We start from the raw sequence: 18644 nt of genomic DNA on the forward strand, positions 1-18644 counted from the left end.
GCATCTATGGCGGGCATAAAGGCTGGGGCTACAGTCACTGAACCTATCCCTGCTTTTCCTCGACTTGGAACTAGATTGCTTCCTTCCCAGATACGGGAAGAGCTCAGGAGGCTTTATACCTCCAGACATTTACAGCAGCAAGAAAGAGCCCTCATGGAAGCTTCCTTGGGGAAGCAACCTTGTAACCCTAGACTTCCGTGGCCTAGAAAACACGCTATTACAATGTGCAGCTGGCTGCTCCTCCACCGTCTGTGCAGATGTCCTGGCACTCACATGATTCATTGGAGGATTCTTTGCTGTGGTTTACCCTGTATAAGGCACTGCGGGGGGGGGGGGGGGGGGTTAACCCTAAATTGCAGAGAAAATAAGCAGAGAGAAATTCGATGAGGTAAGGAAATAAAAGGGGAAGGGTATACTTTTAAAGCCGCAGATAAGGATTTAGCTGTGTGATTTCTATTGATGTTAAGGATAGCTACACAATTGCAATCCCATGTGTCACTATGAACAGACGGCTCTTATTTATTCACAGTACAACTCAGGGATGACCAACACTGGGAGCTCTGAGGGTTACACTGGTACCTTCCCAGTAGTCCAAGGGCTGCACCTAATTTGCACTAAAATGTGCATAATATTTAAAATAAAATATTCAGCCAACCATGTTTGCTCCTACGCAACCTCTAGATACAGGAAATTGCTAGTCACATGGGTTCATCAGCAGTAAAAACCTGTGGCGGCTCAGCTTTCTCCCATGGCTAACTAGCCAGTTTATGCATACAAATGTTTGCAGGCACAAATCCAGCATCTGTTGTAAATTTATCCCATGAAATCCTGTGGTCTTTTCCCATTGTCTAATATCACAGATGTGGTACGTGCCATCCCGACTCAAGTACCGCACAGAAGAACAACTCCAAAGAGAAACCCTGATCCTTAAGCACCAAACATCTGGATACAGTGCAAGCAGCAGCGATCCCCGATCAAACCTCAGTGTTTTCAGGTCAGCAGGTGGCTTGATTCACTGCCACCAGGACTCTGAGCTTTGTGAAATTCCTGGTTAACTGATCACAAACTGTGAAGGCTGGAGAAGATACAGGCTCTAAGATGAAAAGGAGTACAGCTCATGAAAGCTTATGCTCAAATAAATTTGTTAGTCCCTAAGGTGCCACAAGTACTCCTTTTCTTTTTGCGAATACAGACTAACACGGCTGCTACTCTGAAACCAGGCTCTAAGATAATACCCTGGTATGTGAGAGGGTGTATGTTGGAGGGGACTGCGTATCTCCGAGTGAAATAAAAAGCCAGAAACACAAACTATCACCCAATGTGTTACTACTTTGAAACACGCTGATCACATGCCCTGTTGTTTTTTTGTTTTTGTTTTAATCACAAGAGCTCTTTTGCTTCATGCTTGAGTCACTTGGCCTCATATGATGCTGATAGATCAAGGACATGCAGAGAATTCAAATGGCTTTTTTGGTTTCCTCTGCATCCAGATGATACGAAATGCAACTCAGTAACATCATCCGCTCATTCAGTACGACCGCAGAGATTCTCAGACTGTTAAAAGGACGCGTTGTGTGCGTTAGGGGATGGGACTAAAGAACTGTGATGCAGTCTCATATGTGAGCGGGAAGCACTCTCCCCAAGTATGGCTCTTTATTAGATAGATGACTATAAAGCCATATGTCCACAGGTCCCTCAAAAGTTCAGTGCCAAGGGGATGAAGAGTTACATTCTAGCCGTTTTCCATCAGGTCAGTTTTTCTAACCAGTTTCTTCATTCTCCCACACTCACTTCCTCTACCCAGTTAGATACATAACCAATGTGGTGGTGTTAGACAACAAAGCAGGAATCCCTTACCAGCACTGAGTGACGCCTTGCCACCACTGACTGCTGTGATCTGAGGCACGCGTGCACACACACACACGAATGGAACAAATTCATCCTTGCCCAGATCCCAGATCCCAGCACGAGGACGGAAGGAAGGCAGCTTGTGCCTGCCTTATTCAGGCACTTCGGGGGCTCTATCAGTTTCCATATCAAGCCAAAGTAGCCCTTAGCTGCATCGGTCCCTAGGGGGCCTTTTGAGAGGACAGAATTTGCAGAGCACAGGCTTTTCCAGTCAAGTCCCTTCCCACAATTTCTCAATCTCCTCTACGCTGATGCTGCTCCACCTTCCACTCCACCCCGCTGATCTGTCCTGGAACACCTTGTGTCTGGGGTTGCTGTAAGGGGCAACTTAGAGCTGGCTTCTCATCCGTCCCCCTTCTGCACTGAGGCTATTCCCAGGGAGGATGGCGAAGGCCTTAAACTGGCCACATGGCCCCTAGGCTGGTGCTCAGAATGGCAGGGAGATGATGTACCAGGATCAGGACATTTAAGTAGCTAAGACAGCAACCAAAATCTGCTCACTTATCTTTAGGACACATTTCCATCCAGCCAACTGTCCCCTGGAAAAGAGAACCGACAAGGGACATGAATTGCAAAAGGAGTTGTTTATGCTCCACTCCCCCTAATCAATAGGTTGTTATCTTAATCACGAGTCAAATGGAGCTCAGAACAGGTTATGTTATTGGGCAAACAAGCACTGTTGGTTTCAAGCTGCTTCTGGCAACAAAAAGTCACTCTGTTTTAACGGTGGAATCTTTCTTGATGAGCAGAAGGTAATGTGCTATGGCCTTGGGGTTTCAGAATACAAGTTTATGGAGCCTGGGAACATGTGGTTTACCTAAATTCTCAGGAGTTCATAGTATATCATTTTAAGTAGGAATAAAATACCCCCCCTCATGGTTTTTGTTATTGTTTATGTAATGCCAGAGTGCATCAGACATTAAGCTAACATGTATATGAATATACAGTCCTTGCTCCCCGAAGACCTTACAATATAAATACACAAACAACATATAAAGGGTTGTGGGGAAGGATGCAAAGTTAGCCAAGGGGAAAATTAGCAACATCTAGACACTTCCACAATTGTTTAGGTTTTATCTGGTTTTTGTTGTTTTGTTTTTGTTTTTAAATTTCCAATCCGTTTTGTTTCATCCATGCTTCTTTGAAGGACAGCGGTAGTGCTTACAGACCCTTAGGAAGATATTATCTACTAGTTCAGCAAAGCACTTGAAATCAAGGGACTGCTGTGTGTATGTGCTTGTGTGTTTTGCTACATCAGGGCCTTAGTTTTAAGGAATCTGAAAGAGCAAAGTGTGGTGGTGTAGCAAATGAGGGATTCCAGGTGATGGGGGCTGCCTGGGAGAAAGGCATAAAGGGCAGATTTTGCTGTGTGTGTGTGCTCGACAAGTCATTTCAGCACCAACATTGTATCATCACAACATCATGATTTTGCAAAGAAACACTGTGGATCACAGTGAACGATGGGATGCAATCTCATTTTGCTGGCCCAGAATAATTTTCAGAGACTGTATTTCGTAGTACTCTAAGCCACACCGAGAATCAGGGTGGTTCTACCAAATTGGGACTGTGTAACAGCCCAAGGGGAGAACCAGTTGTTCTTTAGGTAGGGAGAAGACTGTACAGCTGTCAAAGGCCTCTCCTTCTCTCTCCCCGCTAAACAGATTCTCTGCGCTTTACTGGAACTGAGCTGATAGAGCTAGGAGGAAAAACACCACACTGTGCATCTGGCTATTATCTCCATGGCAAGCTGTGTGAACGGATCCCATTTTCATAATGCGTCTGAGAAATAAAAAGCTTTATTTGCTTCGTTTTAACAGCCCTTTTGCACCAATCGTGGAAACCATCTTTCTCTGCTCAAATAAGTTTACAAGTTCACTGAATTTCAGCAGGAGAAGCTTAAACTACGTGGAAGCTGAAACTCCCAAGCAGAACCTCACATTCTCTAATCTGACCTTACGCAACAGAGTGTTTTACATTGTACAGACAAGCTACATGGCTACGCTACTTTGAAAAAACTGGTGGCAATTCAGAAAGACTCCATTAGGGACCTGCAATCCTTAGCCAAATTAAATTAGCTTAATAGAAAATTTGTGCTTTGCACCGAGAGGGCTCCAAATGACACTCAATAACAACCATTATGTCCATTGCTCGGTATGCATCCCCCATGGAAAATCAGTACAGACACACCTAACTGGCGCTCATTATTGTGTTCAGTGAGGAAATCCCATTAATATAGCTTCGATTAGTAAAAGTTGTATTTCAGTACATTAGCTGGTATATACTTCCACAGTGGTTGAAGACCTAATGGCATCAAGGTTTCGGTCTAGCCAATTCTTCCTACTGCATTAACATTCTATTCAAACCCAGCCCAGTCATGCTTTTGAAAGAAAAGGGCTATTTACGTACGCAAATGCAAGAGGTGTTAATTAACACATTCACTTTTATTTGCATAATCAGTGTTAAAAATATTTTTATAGGTTAATTAGACATGATGCAAATTGGATTAAGAAGATTTAATTTGGGTTTTGATAACCTGACTATTATATTTCCACAGCTGTAAATACATTCGGCATTATATGCTGATTCTAAAGCCCTCGTTTGCTTTTCAAACACGGTTATTTGGCAGGCTTAAATGATTTATTCTTCCTCTTTTCCCTTGCAAACTCTCTATTTCAAATTCCACTAACTGCAGTCATACCTAGCATAGATGGATTTAGCCAGTAAGCCCCTCAGATGTTTCGACACTTTATGGAAGTCTACCATTTGCTATGCACTCTCGTTGTTCAAGCACAGAGTAAAAATATGTTTACAACTTCCTCAGACTCCCCTGTGCCTGGAGGAATACTGCACAAATCTTCAGACCAATTGCAGGGGACGTCACAAACCAACCTAAGGTTGATTGAATGTTTATGACCCTCTGCAACAAGGTTGGGCTAATGAAACACCAACCCAAGCAAGCATCACATGGTTTTATATAGATCATACATTTGCACGGATCTAATCCACAGGAGAGCAGTAAACATTCGTTATGGTAATGTGCAATGAGAGCCAAACTAACTTCCATTGAAAAGCATGATACAATTCTAATTGCCTGAAATTGGAGAAGACTGGACCTGAGAAACAGTCACAAACGGGTATGTTACATCTGGATTAACCCTTAACAAAAACATACAACTCAGAAGCATAGGAATCATCATTTTAATCAAACCTGTGCTTCCTGGAGTCAAGTATTCTGTCTGACAGTGGCTAGATGCTTCAGTAAAAGGTGCAAGAAATGCTGCATTAGACACAGGGTGGATTTCTTCCTATGCCCCGGCAGTTAGTGGTTGGCTTATGGCCTAGAGCATCAGCATTTATACCTCATCTGGTTTTATCCTATCACATGTACTCATTATCCATATAAGTGTCTACTCCTGATGGTGAGAAGGAAGGCAGACTCCTCCTTCTGGTATATCTCAGAGTGACCCAATCAGGTACAGAGGACTTCAGATTGGAAGAATTCTGGGAGAAAATAATTGTCCACATACCAAAGAAAACAAAACAAAAACAAAACCACCCCAACTTTTTTCTATTATACTGAACATTGTCAATACCGAAAGCTTTTCATGATGATCCCACACTAATGCTTATGAGTTAATCAAGGCTCATTATAGAAGAGTTCATTGACGACTTGATGGACCAACCACGGATGAAACAAGATCAAAGCTATCAAGCCAGACAAATCTATGCTCAGTAAAGATCTTTAAAAGACATTCATGCTGGAAAAAAAATAGCTCTATTCTATTCATTTCAGCTTAAACGGAGAAGTTTTATTGTCTGAAAAGTGAGTGCCCAGTTATAGATCAGCAGATGGTACCGTAGTTAATGTAAGTGTCTCCAGATTTCCAGGTCGTAAGTTTAATAGCTCTACTAAGTAGTGGTTAACATGAGCCCTCAGTCTTTCAAACAATAGATGGCACCATGGATATAAATGAGTTTAATGCTGAGCAGATGCGAGCGTTCTTACCTGTTCCTTGAATTTGGTGCTATCCTTTGACAGCTAACGGTCGTGGTTGAATGTTTTCCACCATTCCCCACCTCCTGCTTCACGTTCCATTGCCGGGGATCGCTTGTCTTCACGCTCAGAATATTCACACCCTTCTTCACCTTGGCCCTGTTGGGAGCAGTGATTGTGAAATATTTAAAAGAGGGTAATTCATGACTGTGGCCTTCCTAATGTAGCTCAAAAAAATTCAATACATCAGCATTAAGGAAAGTATCGAAGGTGTTTTAAAATCCATTTGAACCTGGTAAAGATAGCAGGAGGGATAACATTAATGCAGACCTAAGCTTTGTCTACCAATGGCAACCTTTTAATTTTATTGAAAGGATCAATTAACTATATCTATTTCCATAGTCTCAGACTTTTAGGCCATCATGATCACACCATCTTCATGTTGTGAAACTTTCTGGGAAAGCCAGGTTCTCTGGGGGTGGTTTATGAAGACAACTGTGAATGTAAGAAAATTTACACACTGGATTCTTCCCCCTATTTCTGAAAAAATTCCTCACTTCGGTAGAAATTTGCCCCACCGTGGAAGTCCTAGGAACCCAAGCTTAGGCTATGGCTACACTACCGGGCATACAGCGGCACAGCTGCATCGAAGCAGAGAGAGCTCTCCCGTCCACTTAATTACTGCAGCCCCTGAGTGGCAGTAGATACGTCAGTGGGAGAAGCTCTCCCGCCGACATAGCATTGTCCACACCAGCGCTTAGGTCGGCGTAACTTACATTGCTCAGGGGGTGCCTTATTCACACCCCTGAGTGACATAAGAGGTAGTATGTACATGGGCTTAGACACTTCATAGGAGTCTCATTTGGACTCTTTCCATCGGCATGAATTTCAGTAGCAGCTCTTTAAAGAAGCCTTTTTTCCTTGCTTCTAATATACTTGTAGTTCCGTGGCATTATAACAGTGGGTTGGTTCATATTCTCGCTTTTTGTGTTTTGGGGCCTCTCATTCTAGAAGGCCATTGTAAGGAAATTCTCCTCTGAAAACTTTACCATACAAAGAACGTCGTCTCTTGATTAGAGCTAGGATCTGTATTTTCATTTCTGCCATGGATTTGCTACGTGACCCTGGACACGTTAGTTAATCTCATCCTATGCTTCTAATAACATCAGCACTGGATGTTGTCAGGTTTAATTAAAGAGAGTTTATAAAGTGATTGAAGATTCTCTTAAGTGCAAAATTTATGCCTCCAATTTTGGTGACAATCAATTTTCATCACAGGACATCAAGAATGAGAGACCCCTATCCATCTACATAGGCACTGATACAGTTCCCATCCCCAGAGTATTTGTGAACTCACAAAAGTCACTTGGAGTTGAATTCTCGTACATGTGTGCGTGTGTACAGGGGATAGCAGTCAATTACAACACCTGGATTTTGCAACAGCCTGGCCCCAGCCTCAGTTAGAGCAACCTAAGTGCTGCTCTAAATCATGCCACTGGTGTATTATCCTTATGGGGCTTACCCAGTGGAAGCCTGGAGGAAAGGGCATAGAGCACAATGGAAAATTGGGCTCTGAAGACTAGATTTTCAAAGGTTATTAGGCACCTAAGGATGCAGATATGTGTTTTGAAAATCCCACGAGGCACCTAAGTGCCTAACTCCCACTGAAATCAAATTTTCATTTCACCAAAAAAATTGCATTTTTTTTTTCATTTTGGGTCCACCTGAAACAATCCCACCCCACCTCCCCAATTCTTCAGTCTGTCACAAACTGAAAAAATCAGCTATTCTAACAGCTCTCCTTTGAGCATTTATGAAGCTTTTTTTAAAATTTTTGGTCAAATTCTTCATTAAAAAAAAAAAAAAACAACAGCAGCCCTGGAACTGAAATTTGATAAAACCCCTGAAATCCAAATCTGAAGAACACCCACTGCTTAAGTGCTAATATCTCACCAAAGAAAGAGAGGTAAAAGCCCTTCAACCTAGACCTTTTGTGCCTCTTCCACTTGAAAACAGCTTTGAAATGGCACAATGTCAGTGGAAATTGGATTCACAACCTTTGAATTTTGATTAGGTTTACAATTTCCTCAGGAGTTACAAATTGCTTTTTCAACCATGCAGCTCAAAATAGTCAATGGATGGACTCTTGTTTATTGGGGGAGGGGGGACACTTTATCTGGCCAAGGTTAGGAATACAATCCACTACCAGAGGACAAAAGGCCCTGACTACAATACCAATTTGTTAATTAACTACAATATTGGGCATTAGGATGAGTGGCCTTCGCATCTACCATTATGTAAAACCCATTTAAAGATGCAAACTATTCAGGAATAAAGTAGGTTACATTTAGTAAAGAAAAATCAATGTTGTGATTGCACTTAACACTAGAATTAGGGTATGAATACCCACAAGACTAAGCTTCCTAAATAAATATGCAGAAGTGTAATCTGTTACTCTCCCTCTAAAAGGGGCACTGAGGTTTATATAACAAGGTCAATGGATGAATCAGAATTAGGTCAGACCATACGGAGTACCATGTACTTTTAAGTAGGTCTCTACTTACATGCTTCAAATGTTTTCACTTAAATGTTAATTTACTTATGATATCTGACCACTAGCAGAGTAAAGTCTATTTAGTTCCTTTCCAAAGATTGGTTGACCTCGTTGTATGGCTGTAATTAAATATTCATTAAAAATAACCAACAGTACCAACTTTGTATATGAAAACTTGTAAGTCTCAGCTCCCAAATAAACCCCTAGACTAAAGACCCATTGGCCAAATTGCTTGCCAGTCTCCTGTATTTACCTCCCTAACCCATGTAGCGTTTATACACATGCCACATTCTCTAAACTGAGGCAAGTGCGGTGGGTGATAATAAGTGGAGACGACAAGCAGCTGGAATACTCCAGGCTTCCTCAGAGCACACTTCCCCACTCCAATTGAACAATTTTCCTCTCTGCTGTGCCTATTCAATCACATAGGATCACTCAGCCAGCCACTTTGTTTTATCCATCCCTTCTCCAAAATGCAGCGTGCCAACCCATAGAAACTTGTCACTCATCCTGTCTGAATTTTTGGCCAATTATACCACAACATGCTTTTCAGCTGCTTTCCCCAACAGCAGGAGGGCCTAATCATCAGAAGGGAGCAGGACATACTTGAGTTCATCGAAACCCAGTGTCAAAACCGAGCAAATCAAATTTTGTCTTCCATCTTTCATACTTTATTTCACTCTCTCTTTTCCATCTCCGTGGGCCACATTTTCCATCAACCAGCCGAGCAAGTAATCCCTCACATACCACCACTGCTGCTCTCTGGAGCGTTAGAAGTGGTTACATTTGCTCCAGGCATTTGGTTGTCCAAACACCCAAAGAATTAGATCTCAGAATACAGACTATTGGCATTTCTACAGCATCCAACATAGCCTCTAGGTGTTGGTTTTGGACCTCTGTCCAAAGTAGGACCAAAATTCTCCTGTTTTGCCTTCCTTTGGCCATAAGCTACATTCCACATGAATGCTGCCAGAACTCCTCGACCATTTTGACTACGTGCTTTCCATGGCAATAGTAACCCAACCAAGGCTCATGGCCTACCCTATCAAATCCAGTATTCAAAGGCCTGAAATCCTACCCTGGTCCTTGAAGTTTCACTGAACTGCATTGCTCCTCTCATAGGGTCCCTGATCAGCTGAGAACTCACTCCTGCAGTTGAAACAGGGACAGGACCACCAGTCAGCCAGCAAGGTGAGACAAAGGGAAGAGTCCTGCTTCCTTCCAGCAGGCCATACGCTAAGAAAGGAGGAAGTGTGCATTCTCCCCTCCACGTCCTCCACAGGTAAGCCACATGGATGGAGGAACAGAGGATGGGGAAAGATCTAAACATAAGTCCCAATCCAGCAAAGCACCAAAGAATATGCTTAATTTTAAGCATGTGAGCAGAACCATTAGCTGTTCACACGCTGAAAGCTAAGCATGTGTTAAGTGCTTTGCCGGATCAGGGCTGTAATTTTTGATCCTTTGGCAGAAATGAACCACACAGTGGAGAGATGAATCACTTCAGGTTAGAATTGGATAGAGTAGAGTAATGGTGAGGTCAGCTTCAGCTTCACACTGAATCAGGGTTTCTCTAAGGATGGATTTGAAGCCCTTCTCCACATAGTAGCCAGAATGCTGAGTGATGCAAGCTTGTCTGTTATGCTTGGATCTGTGTGGTTATTAATTTGCATCACAAAAAACTTGTACCTCAGATTTGTCTCAGACTCATTTGGGGGGCTCCTTCCTCTTCTCCCCAACAGATAGATAGAGCATTTTGTTGGCATGGAAAACAAGCAGCATCCTGACTTCAGAGAAGACAGTCCCTGACAATTTACATTTGAAAAAATCACTGGATAATTCTTGCCAGGACTAAATAAAGGAATTTTAGAAAACCCCACAATAATAAACAAACTTTGTTTAATTTCACACTTTCCAATCAAAAACTGGTTTCAGAGTAACAGCCGTGTTAGTCTGTATTCGCAAAAAGAAAAGGAGTACTTGTGGCACCTTAGAGACTAACCAATTTATTTGAGCATAAGCTTTCGTGAGCTTCATGCATCCGATGAAGTGAGCTGTAGCTCACGAAACCTTATGCTCAAATAAATTGGTTAGTCTCTAAGGTGCCACAAGTACTCCTTTTCTTTTTTCAATTAAAAACTGAGGTACTCAATTTCATCGGCAAATTTTCATTTAGACTAAAATGTCTCAGGCTTCCTAGAGTGTAAAGTTTAGAGACAAACAAAAACATAATTAATGTGTTCAACTCAACTACAGATACAAACCTTGTCATTGTTATTGCATTTTGGTGTCTCTTCTGCTGTTAGATTACAAGAAACCTCATGTTTATCAGTAACTATATGTAATAAGCATCTGATAAACGCAGTACATACAAATAGCAATTAAATCAGCAACAGCCACAGCAGAAGATGGATTTATGACTCTAGGAGTCTTTGAAGCCTTCTCACATTAAAATTTTCCCATTTAAATTAAAATCTGAGGTGCATGTTTATGGTCACAATGGGTGAATACCACCTGCAACAGTAAGATATCGAAAGGGCAAGCTTCACCTCCAATCCTAAATTCCAACACCTTCCTAGTTCCACTAGGAGCAGCTCCTAACAAGAGACTCCCAGTGGTGTTGTGTGGGATTGTTGCGATACGGACAAGAGATCTAACAGTTAAGACCCTGCAATCATACATGATTCTGCTGCAAAATCAAAGTCTGAGATGAGATTACAACACTAAATTTCCCCAGTGACCGACATTAGGTTTGAAATAGTTTTCTAGCGCCAAGCCCTCCAGTCCCTGCCAGTGTGTTTTCTTTTCAGAAGGTTATACCTAGCTTTGAATCTTTTGTGTGCCATTTAAACTCCATCCTTCCCCTTCCATACTGTTCTTTGATCCCAGCAGTGTCTACTCTCAGATCAACAACTGCTGCTTCATACAGAACAAAACAATCTCACCTTCTCAGGTGCTGCACTGTATGACTTTTCAGTAAGAATTTTTCTAAATTTTATACATTATACATAAAATCTTATGCTTTGACTTAGCAAACCCTGACCCCTTTTGACAGGTTTCAGAGTAGCAGCCGTGTTAGTCTGCATTCGCAAAAAGAAAAGGAGTACTTGTGGCACCTTAGAGACGAACAAATTTATTTGAGCATAAGCTTTCATGAGATGCATCCGATGAAGTGAGCTGTAGCTCACGAAAGCTTATGCTCAAATAAATTTGTTAGTCTCTAAGGTGCCACAAGTACTCCTTTTCTTTTTTTACCCCTTTTGGTTGTTCTTCTCCAGTGCCTCAAATCCTTTCCTGCCTGTAATATTTGCTAACACTCAGTATACTCCAGTAAGGCTCCACTGATCTGCCCAGGCTATGAGAGAGCACCAAATGTTACTGAATTCCGAAGGTCACATTGTAAGAAATGATTTCATCATCTCAGGACCCTTTTGTTTTTTTTAAACTCAAAGAGCCTCTCCTGGTAGCTGTGGGCTGTTCCTGGGCTGCACTTTCCAGCAACTCTCTGACCTTCTCAAGTTCTGCCAAAAGAAATTTAACCTCTTTCTGCCATAATTTAAATCAACCCCTTCTCTTCTTTGCTTCCATAGCAAATCAGCAGATTACAGCCAGCTTGTGGCATCCATAAAACTCAGGCAGGAGACTAACTGCGACAATTAAACAGGGTTTGTTTTATTAAGAAAATCTTTTCCTTCCATCTTTCTAGGTGAAGTGAGGCCCGGAGTCTCACTCTAGCTCTCAGGGGGCAGATGTCTACACTGCAAAATGGTAACAATTGAATGCCTCATTGCCAGTCGCAACAGAAAAGCCAGAGGCTGAATGGAACATGGAGTCTGACCTTAGTGGCATATAACCTCCAGATGTACGTGCAGAACCTCTAATAAGAAAAGGATGATTGTGTGGTTAAGGCACCAGATCAGGACGCCCAGCTCTGCCACAGGTTTCCTGTATGACCTAGGGCAAATCACTTAATCCTTCTTTGCTTAAGTTCTACATTAATAAATGGGTATAACGATACCTCCTCTTTCTCACCCTTTGTCTATTTAGCCTGCAGGTTCTTTGGAGCTGGGGCTGTCTCTTATTATGCGTAGATACAGCATCTCACACAATGGAGCCTCAGTCACGACTGGGGATATTATTATTCCAGGTTGCTATCCAGTACATTGGTAAATCCAATGGGTCACCTATAGATAGCTTTTGGTATCTAGGATTTCTAGATTGCAGGAAATTGCCTATTAAGTTAACCATTCTGTCAGGGAAAGTCTTGCCTACCAACCATCCCATTCTCTCCAGGAAGCTGCTTTCTCATGGGATAGTCAAGGTAAAGCCTCCAGTAGATGGTAATTGACACGTGATATGTACTGCTCTCTATATACTCTACAAATCTGGGCATCTGGAATGGGCAAGCGCAGAGCAGAGCGAACATGAACAATAATGAACAAAGTTATCAAACATTTTCTGTTGTGCCAGCAAACAGATTTGGTTCACACATTTATTGTTATTTGTGTTGCCGCAGCACCTAGGAGCCCCATCACAGACCAGGACCCCGTTGTGCTAGGCCTCCAAAAGCCCCTGCCCCCGAAGAGTTTACCATCTAAGTACACAACAAGAGACATCAGATGAATACAGACAAGTGGCTGAGGGAGCACATGGAACCAGTGAGGCATTATTGGTCAGTATGATAGCGGCGGTCAAGTTTTGGTTCTGCTTCACCCATCCCTATGAGCGACAGGTGAGCCTGGCTATCCAGAGAAATCACCTCCCTCCCAGTGACATATTGGCACAATCAAGTCAACAGAAGCCTCCAACTGGAGCCTCTTTGACATAAACAAGAGGCGTCCGCTGGCAGGGCGTTATGTGTGAAGGATCCTTGGGTGTGGAACTCACTTTCACAACTCCACCCTGCTTGGCTAGCCAGGGCTTTGATACATGAACATCCTGGGCATGCTGCAAAGGCCTGGTTTTTTCCCCGCTTCCCTCAGGCTCTCGGGGATGCAATGGGAGGTATCTATGCTCACGGGCTGTCCGTTGGCACTGCTTGTGGGATTTTCAAAAGGTGCCCCACGGATTTGGTCACCCTGGCCCAGTATTTAGGCACTGAACTCCCACTAAGGATCAGGGCCCCAGTGCCTATTCATTTCAATGGGAATTGGTGCATCATATCCCTTAGGTAGCTTTGAACAGCTTGGCTTCACAGCTCCCCCCACTCCCCACCCCGCGGGCCAGCTACATTTTCAACATTTAAAATAAAGAAATCAAAAGAACCAGAATCTGAACACTTTGGGGAGCTTCCTGGGTCAGCTCAGGTCCATTTTGGCGATTAGCTGTTTGTTAACACTCGCAATCCCTTCAAATTCCCAGCCAATTATTATTATTTTGAGTCTGTGAACTAGTCATTTAAGCTTCTAATATATCTCCCAGCAAAACTGCTTTCCTCAGCTCTGAGAGGTAATACTTCCCCCTCTACCCCCTCACCCCAGCATTAGTTAAGGGATTATAGGGAGGATATGAGAAAATATATTTTATATATATATACACACACACACATTCAGGAGTGATCTACAGTATGTAGAGACTCTAGGGTTGTCTTTCAGGCAGAGAGGAAACTCCATCTGAATTTACAACCTGTTAACATTCTGCCTCTAGCAAAGATAAACACTGCAACCTGGGAGCATTCACGGAAACTGTCATGGGGCCTCTACTGTGTTTAACTTGGATCAGCTGGATAGTAGAGATTTGAGGGGAAACAACAGTATTACAGGTTTCAGAGTAACAGCCGTGTTAGTCTGTATTCGCAAAAAGAAAAGGAGTACTTGTGGCACCTTAGAGACTAACAAATTTATTTGAGCATAAGCTTTCGTGAGCTACAGCTCACTTCATCGGATACATACTGTGGAAAGTTTAGAAGATCTTATTATATACACACAAAGCATGAAAAAAATACCTCCTTCCACCCCACTCTCCTGTTGGTAATAGCTTATCTAAAGTGATCACTCTCCTTACAATGTGTATGATAATCAAGTTGGGCCATTTCCAACACAAATCCAGGTTTTCTCACACACACCCCCCACCACACACACACACAAACTCACTCTCCTGCTGGTAATAGCTTATCTAAAGTGACCACTCTCCTTACATTGTGTATGATAATCCAGGTGGGCCATTTCCAGCACAAATCCAGGGTTTAACAAGAACGTGTGGGGGGGGGGGGAAGGGGGGGCGTAGGAAAAAACAAGGGGAAATAGGCTACCTTGCATAATGACTAAGCCATTCCCAGTCTCTATTCAAGCCTAAGTTAATTGTATCCAATTTGCAAATGAATTCCAATTCAGCAGTTTCTTGCTGGAGTCTGGATTTGAAGTTTTTTTTGTCGTAAAATAGCGACTTTCATGTCTGTAATCGCATGACCAGAGAGATTGAAGTGTTCTCCGACTGGTTTATGAATATTATAATTCTTGACATCTGATTTGTGTCCATTTACTCTTTTACGTAGAGACTGTCCAGTTTGACCAATGTACATGGCAGAGGGAAATTGCTGGCACATGATGGCATATATCACATTGGTGGATTACAATACAGCAGTATTACAGAGGGCCTTGAGTGGTGCTGGTATTCTGCCTCAGCCAGGTCCTTCCCCTTCCTTGAATGTGGAAGGCTATTTAACACTGAGACACTTCACAGAAGCGCTTTAAAAAAAAAAAGCAAGGCAGCCCCTTAAATTGTCACAAAAACCCGGCTTGACCTGCACCCTGGATGACTGGATTAGATGAAGCCAGCAAGGAGGTGACAGTGTCAGGCTTGACTCATCAGAGAAATAACAAGTTGGAAAAAAGGCAGAAGAGCTGGCCCAAATCTCTACCTCTGCACCAGTTATTCTCAGGGTCAGATAAATCTTTTCTTCTCTCACTCCCTGTCCCCAACCCCACAGGCTCAGGGCTTTATATGATATTGCAGCACTGCCAACCCTCATAATTTGAATCACAAGTCACACAATATTTGGTGTTCTTCATAAAGCTCCAGCTCCTGGAGTCATGTGAACACCTGAGAATCTCAGCTTTCTTTAAAAAGAAAGACGTGTCTAGGCCTCCCAGGTGTAGAGGAATGATTGACAACATGAACCCAAGTGTTTTCAATAAAGAGAACCGCTCATTTATTATTGTTTAAAAAACCTCATGATTTTTAAGACTCTCTCGTGATTTTATGAAGTTTAACTCATGATTTTTGAATGCTTGGGGCTGGCAATACTAATATTGTGGTCAGGCCTCACTGTGGCTCCTTTCAAATCTGACACCAGGTTAGCTCTTCCCCTCGAATTGCACCTCAAAGCACATGAATCTTCTCCCCCAAAGTCAAAGGGGAATTCTGGGTGCACAAGCAATGCAGGATGAAGACCAGAGCAGGAGCAACAATGTCTTTTGGTGCCTAGAGAATTCTCCCAGAAATTCTCGGCAGCCATTTTACATCTGAGAGCAAACTTTTCCTAGTCAGTGACAACACCTAAATAAGGAGGAGCATATATATATATATATATATATATGCACCCTATTAACCTTGAATTCAAAAGTAACTGGGACAACGCAAGCAGTGGGCACATCTCTCAGACTTGTATGGAAGGAACTTTAAAAAGCTGAGGCATAATCGCACCAAGTTAAGGCCCCTGAAAGGTCCTCACTGCAGGACTGGGGCCCAAATTCTTGTGAGTTAGCGCCCCGTGAGTAAGGGTTGCAGGATGGGGCCCTAGCCCAGCTGGACAGGTTGCCTTCTGCCCTGGTTCACCTCTAAAGGAAATTGAAACAAGCAGCTATCCAACCAACACACACACACACTCTGTAGATAGGAAGCACAGAGTGGGTAAATCCCGAGGAGGGATTTCGCTGCGCATGCTAAAGATGACCTCTATAGATCTATATTATAGGATTGCAGACATTTTTGAGATAAACAAATGCACCGAGATAATGTTCGCCACTGCGTGCACTTTCCATTATTATGACAAGATCTCCCTAAGCTGAGCATGCATGGCATTCCTCCAGCTCACACGGCAGGAGCATTACTGGGAAAAATACTTACAGTTTGCAGCATTTATTAGGATTATTACTTAGACCCTAAATGACTTTCCCTACAGTCCCTTTGTATTTTTAATCCTCTCCTCAGTCCCCCTCTAGCAGCTGTTACTGCTACGCTTTACCATCAGCTAAGCAGACTACAAGGCTGCTTTTCCTCTTTCCTAGGAGGAATTCTACATTGCTGAGCTTCAACTGTTCGAAAGAGGGATGGGTGCCCTGAAAATGTCAATAAATGAGCGGTTATGTTGGGAGCTTCTGCCAAATTCAAATTTTAGGTGTGCTGCTTTACAATTCTCTCAGGGGCTTCACAGAAATTAGGACAGGAAAAGAATGACTGCAGTCGATCAGCTAGTCCATCTTCTAAGAGCCCATGCAGGATTGTCCCCTGCAGTACAGGCGCCCACTCCATGGGTGCTCAGGGGCACAAGCACCCATGGGAAAAAACACAGTGGGTGCTCGGCCCCCAACAGCCAATCAGCTGTTTGGCAGCTGCCCAGCAGCACTTGCGTGAGGGTGGAGAGCAGCGAACGGCAGGCGGGTGGGTGGCCCCGGGGGCGGGAGGAGGCACCATGATGATGGGGTCTTAGGGGAGGGAGCGGCCCAGCGGGCAGGAAGAGGCGGATTGAGGGCGGGGCCTCAGGTGTGCAGCGGTGGGTGGTGCATCCACAGGGACAAGTAACAGTCAGCACCTGCAGTATAGTATATTGTGCTTTGATGAGTCCAGTTTAACATGGCTGCCTAAGGAGATCGGTCCACAGATCTCAACATGCTTCCCAAAGCTCTCTGGCATGCAGCTGGGAGTTCACTGACTGGTACCATGCTTAAGAAGGTGTTACACGTGCACCTGTCAGTGGTCCACTCAGCCCAGCCAGCTCTATCTGCCCCTTTGGGGTACCTAGTAGCGCTAGCCATGAACAATCCTTGGGCTCAGGTGAGCACCAGGACTGCAGTCAAGACAGAGTGCAGAGAATAGCAGCTGAGAATCATTGCAACAGGTTTGGTTTAATATTAGCACACAGACCCCCGTACTGGGTAACGGCCCGTCTCTCTTCTTTCACCGTAATCCTTGCACTGGTATGCAGTTACCTTAGCATATGCACCCTTATTCCTGTTCTTCTGTTTCAGAACAACTGCATCTTCCATCTAATTCTGTATGCTGGCAGTACGTAGGAAATGCTGTGAAAATAGTCTAGGGGGATGCATTGGACAAAGCTGCTAGCTCTTTATGTTAGAATTGAATCTTAATCTATTTAAGGCTGCCAGGGATCTGTGATACAGCCTCCCAAATGGACTCGGAGTTTACCCAGCATGAGCTCAGATTCTTGTGCCTTGAGACTGCTGGTAGTAGCTTATGCTTTTAAAGCCCAATTAAATGAATAGTAAGACGCCACGGAGGTCGGGGGCGGGGGGGTCGGTTCAGATCCTGGACATGCACTCTAATGCAGTGCAATGGGACCAACATGTCACCAGTATCCGATCCGAGCAAGGAGGCAGAGGGGACACATGATGGGGGCTCAGGGGGCTAAGAAATGAGAAGACAATGAGGAAGTCAGGGGTGGGTGCTTCTCAGGAGGTTCAAGGATTAGGGGAACCACTGTAACTACTTTTCGGTTTTGTAACAGACTGTTTTTGTTTCTTTAAAGGGGGATTCAGTGGAAACAGCCACATCTTTTCTCTAAGCATGAGGAAACCTGTGCTTTGCCTTAGGGACAGAAGAATCCTTCCAAGCCTGGCGGGTGCAAGTGGCCCTCAGGGTATGTAATATATACTGTATTTTATTTTATTCACCAGGAATTTTTTCCTCCACCCTCTCTACTCCTTCCTCCTCCATTCCCAATCTCTCTATATTTCTCTGCCACTTGGCTTGCTCCCAACTATATCTCCCCTTGCATCCCTATCTTTCCATCTGCCTTCTTCCCCCCCCAGGCCTCTCTCTACTCCTTAATTTAAGATCTGACTAAGTCAAACATGAATCCAATCATCCATCACTGGACCCAATCACCCCATCCACCTTTACCCCCCATTGATAGAAACGAAAGCTGACTAAGACTCCAGCCCTAGTTCTTCAGTTTCTTGTTTGTTTGAATTAAATTTGCAGTTGGGTCACATCGTGGTGCAGAGGGTT

General features: G+C 43.5%; 1 protein-coding gene across 4 annotated transcripts in view; it reads right to left on the reverse strand.

Annotated features, from left to right (window-relative positions):
- The window catches only part of LOC140898671 (transmembrane protein 132C-like), a 295334-nt gene that overhangs the window by 128005 nt on the left and 148685 nt on the right, over window positions 1–18644 (reverse strand). For 3 of the 4 annotated variants that reach the window (XM_073312835.1, XM_073312833.1, XM_073312838.1), the window contains one exon: window positions 5915–6061. The exons of the other annotated variant lie outside the window; for it this stretch is intronic. Coding sequence is in view for 1 of the 3 variants with exons in the window: in XM_073312833.1 (XP_073168934.1) it covers window positions 5915–6061 (147 nt within the window). In the remaining 2 variants the exon portion in view is untranslated. The remainder of the gene's footprint in view (window positions 1–5914; window positions 6062–18644) is intronic. 4 annotated transcript variants of the gene reach the window in all.

Source organism: Lepidochelys kempii, chromosome 15 (genome assembly GCF_965140265.1).
Source record: "Lepidochelys kempii isolate rLepKem1 chromosome 15, rLepKem1.hap2, whole genome shotgun sequence".
Taxonomy (NCBI): domain Eukaryota; kingdom Metazoa; phylum Chordata; order Testudines; family Cheloniidae; genus Lepidochelys; species Lepidochelys kempii.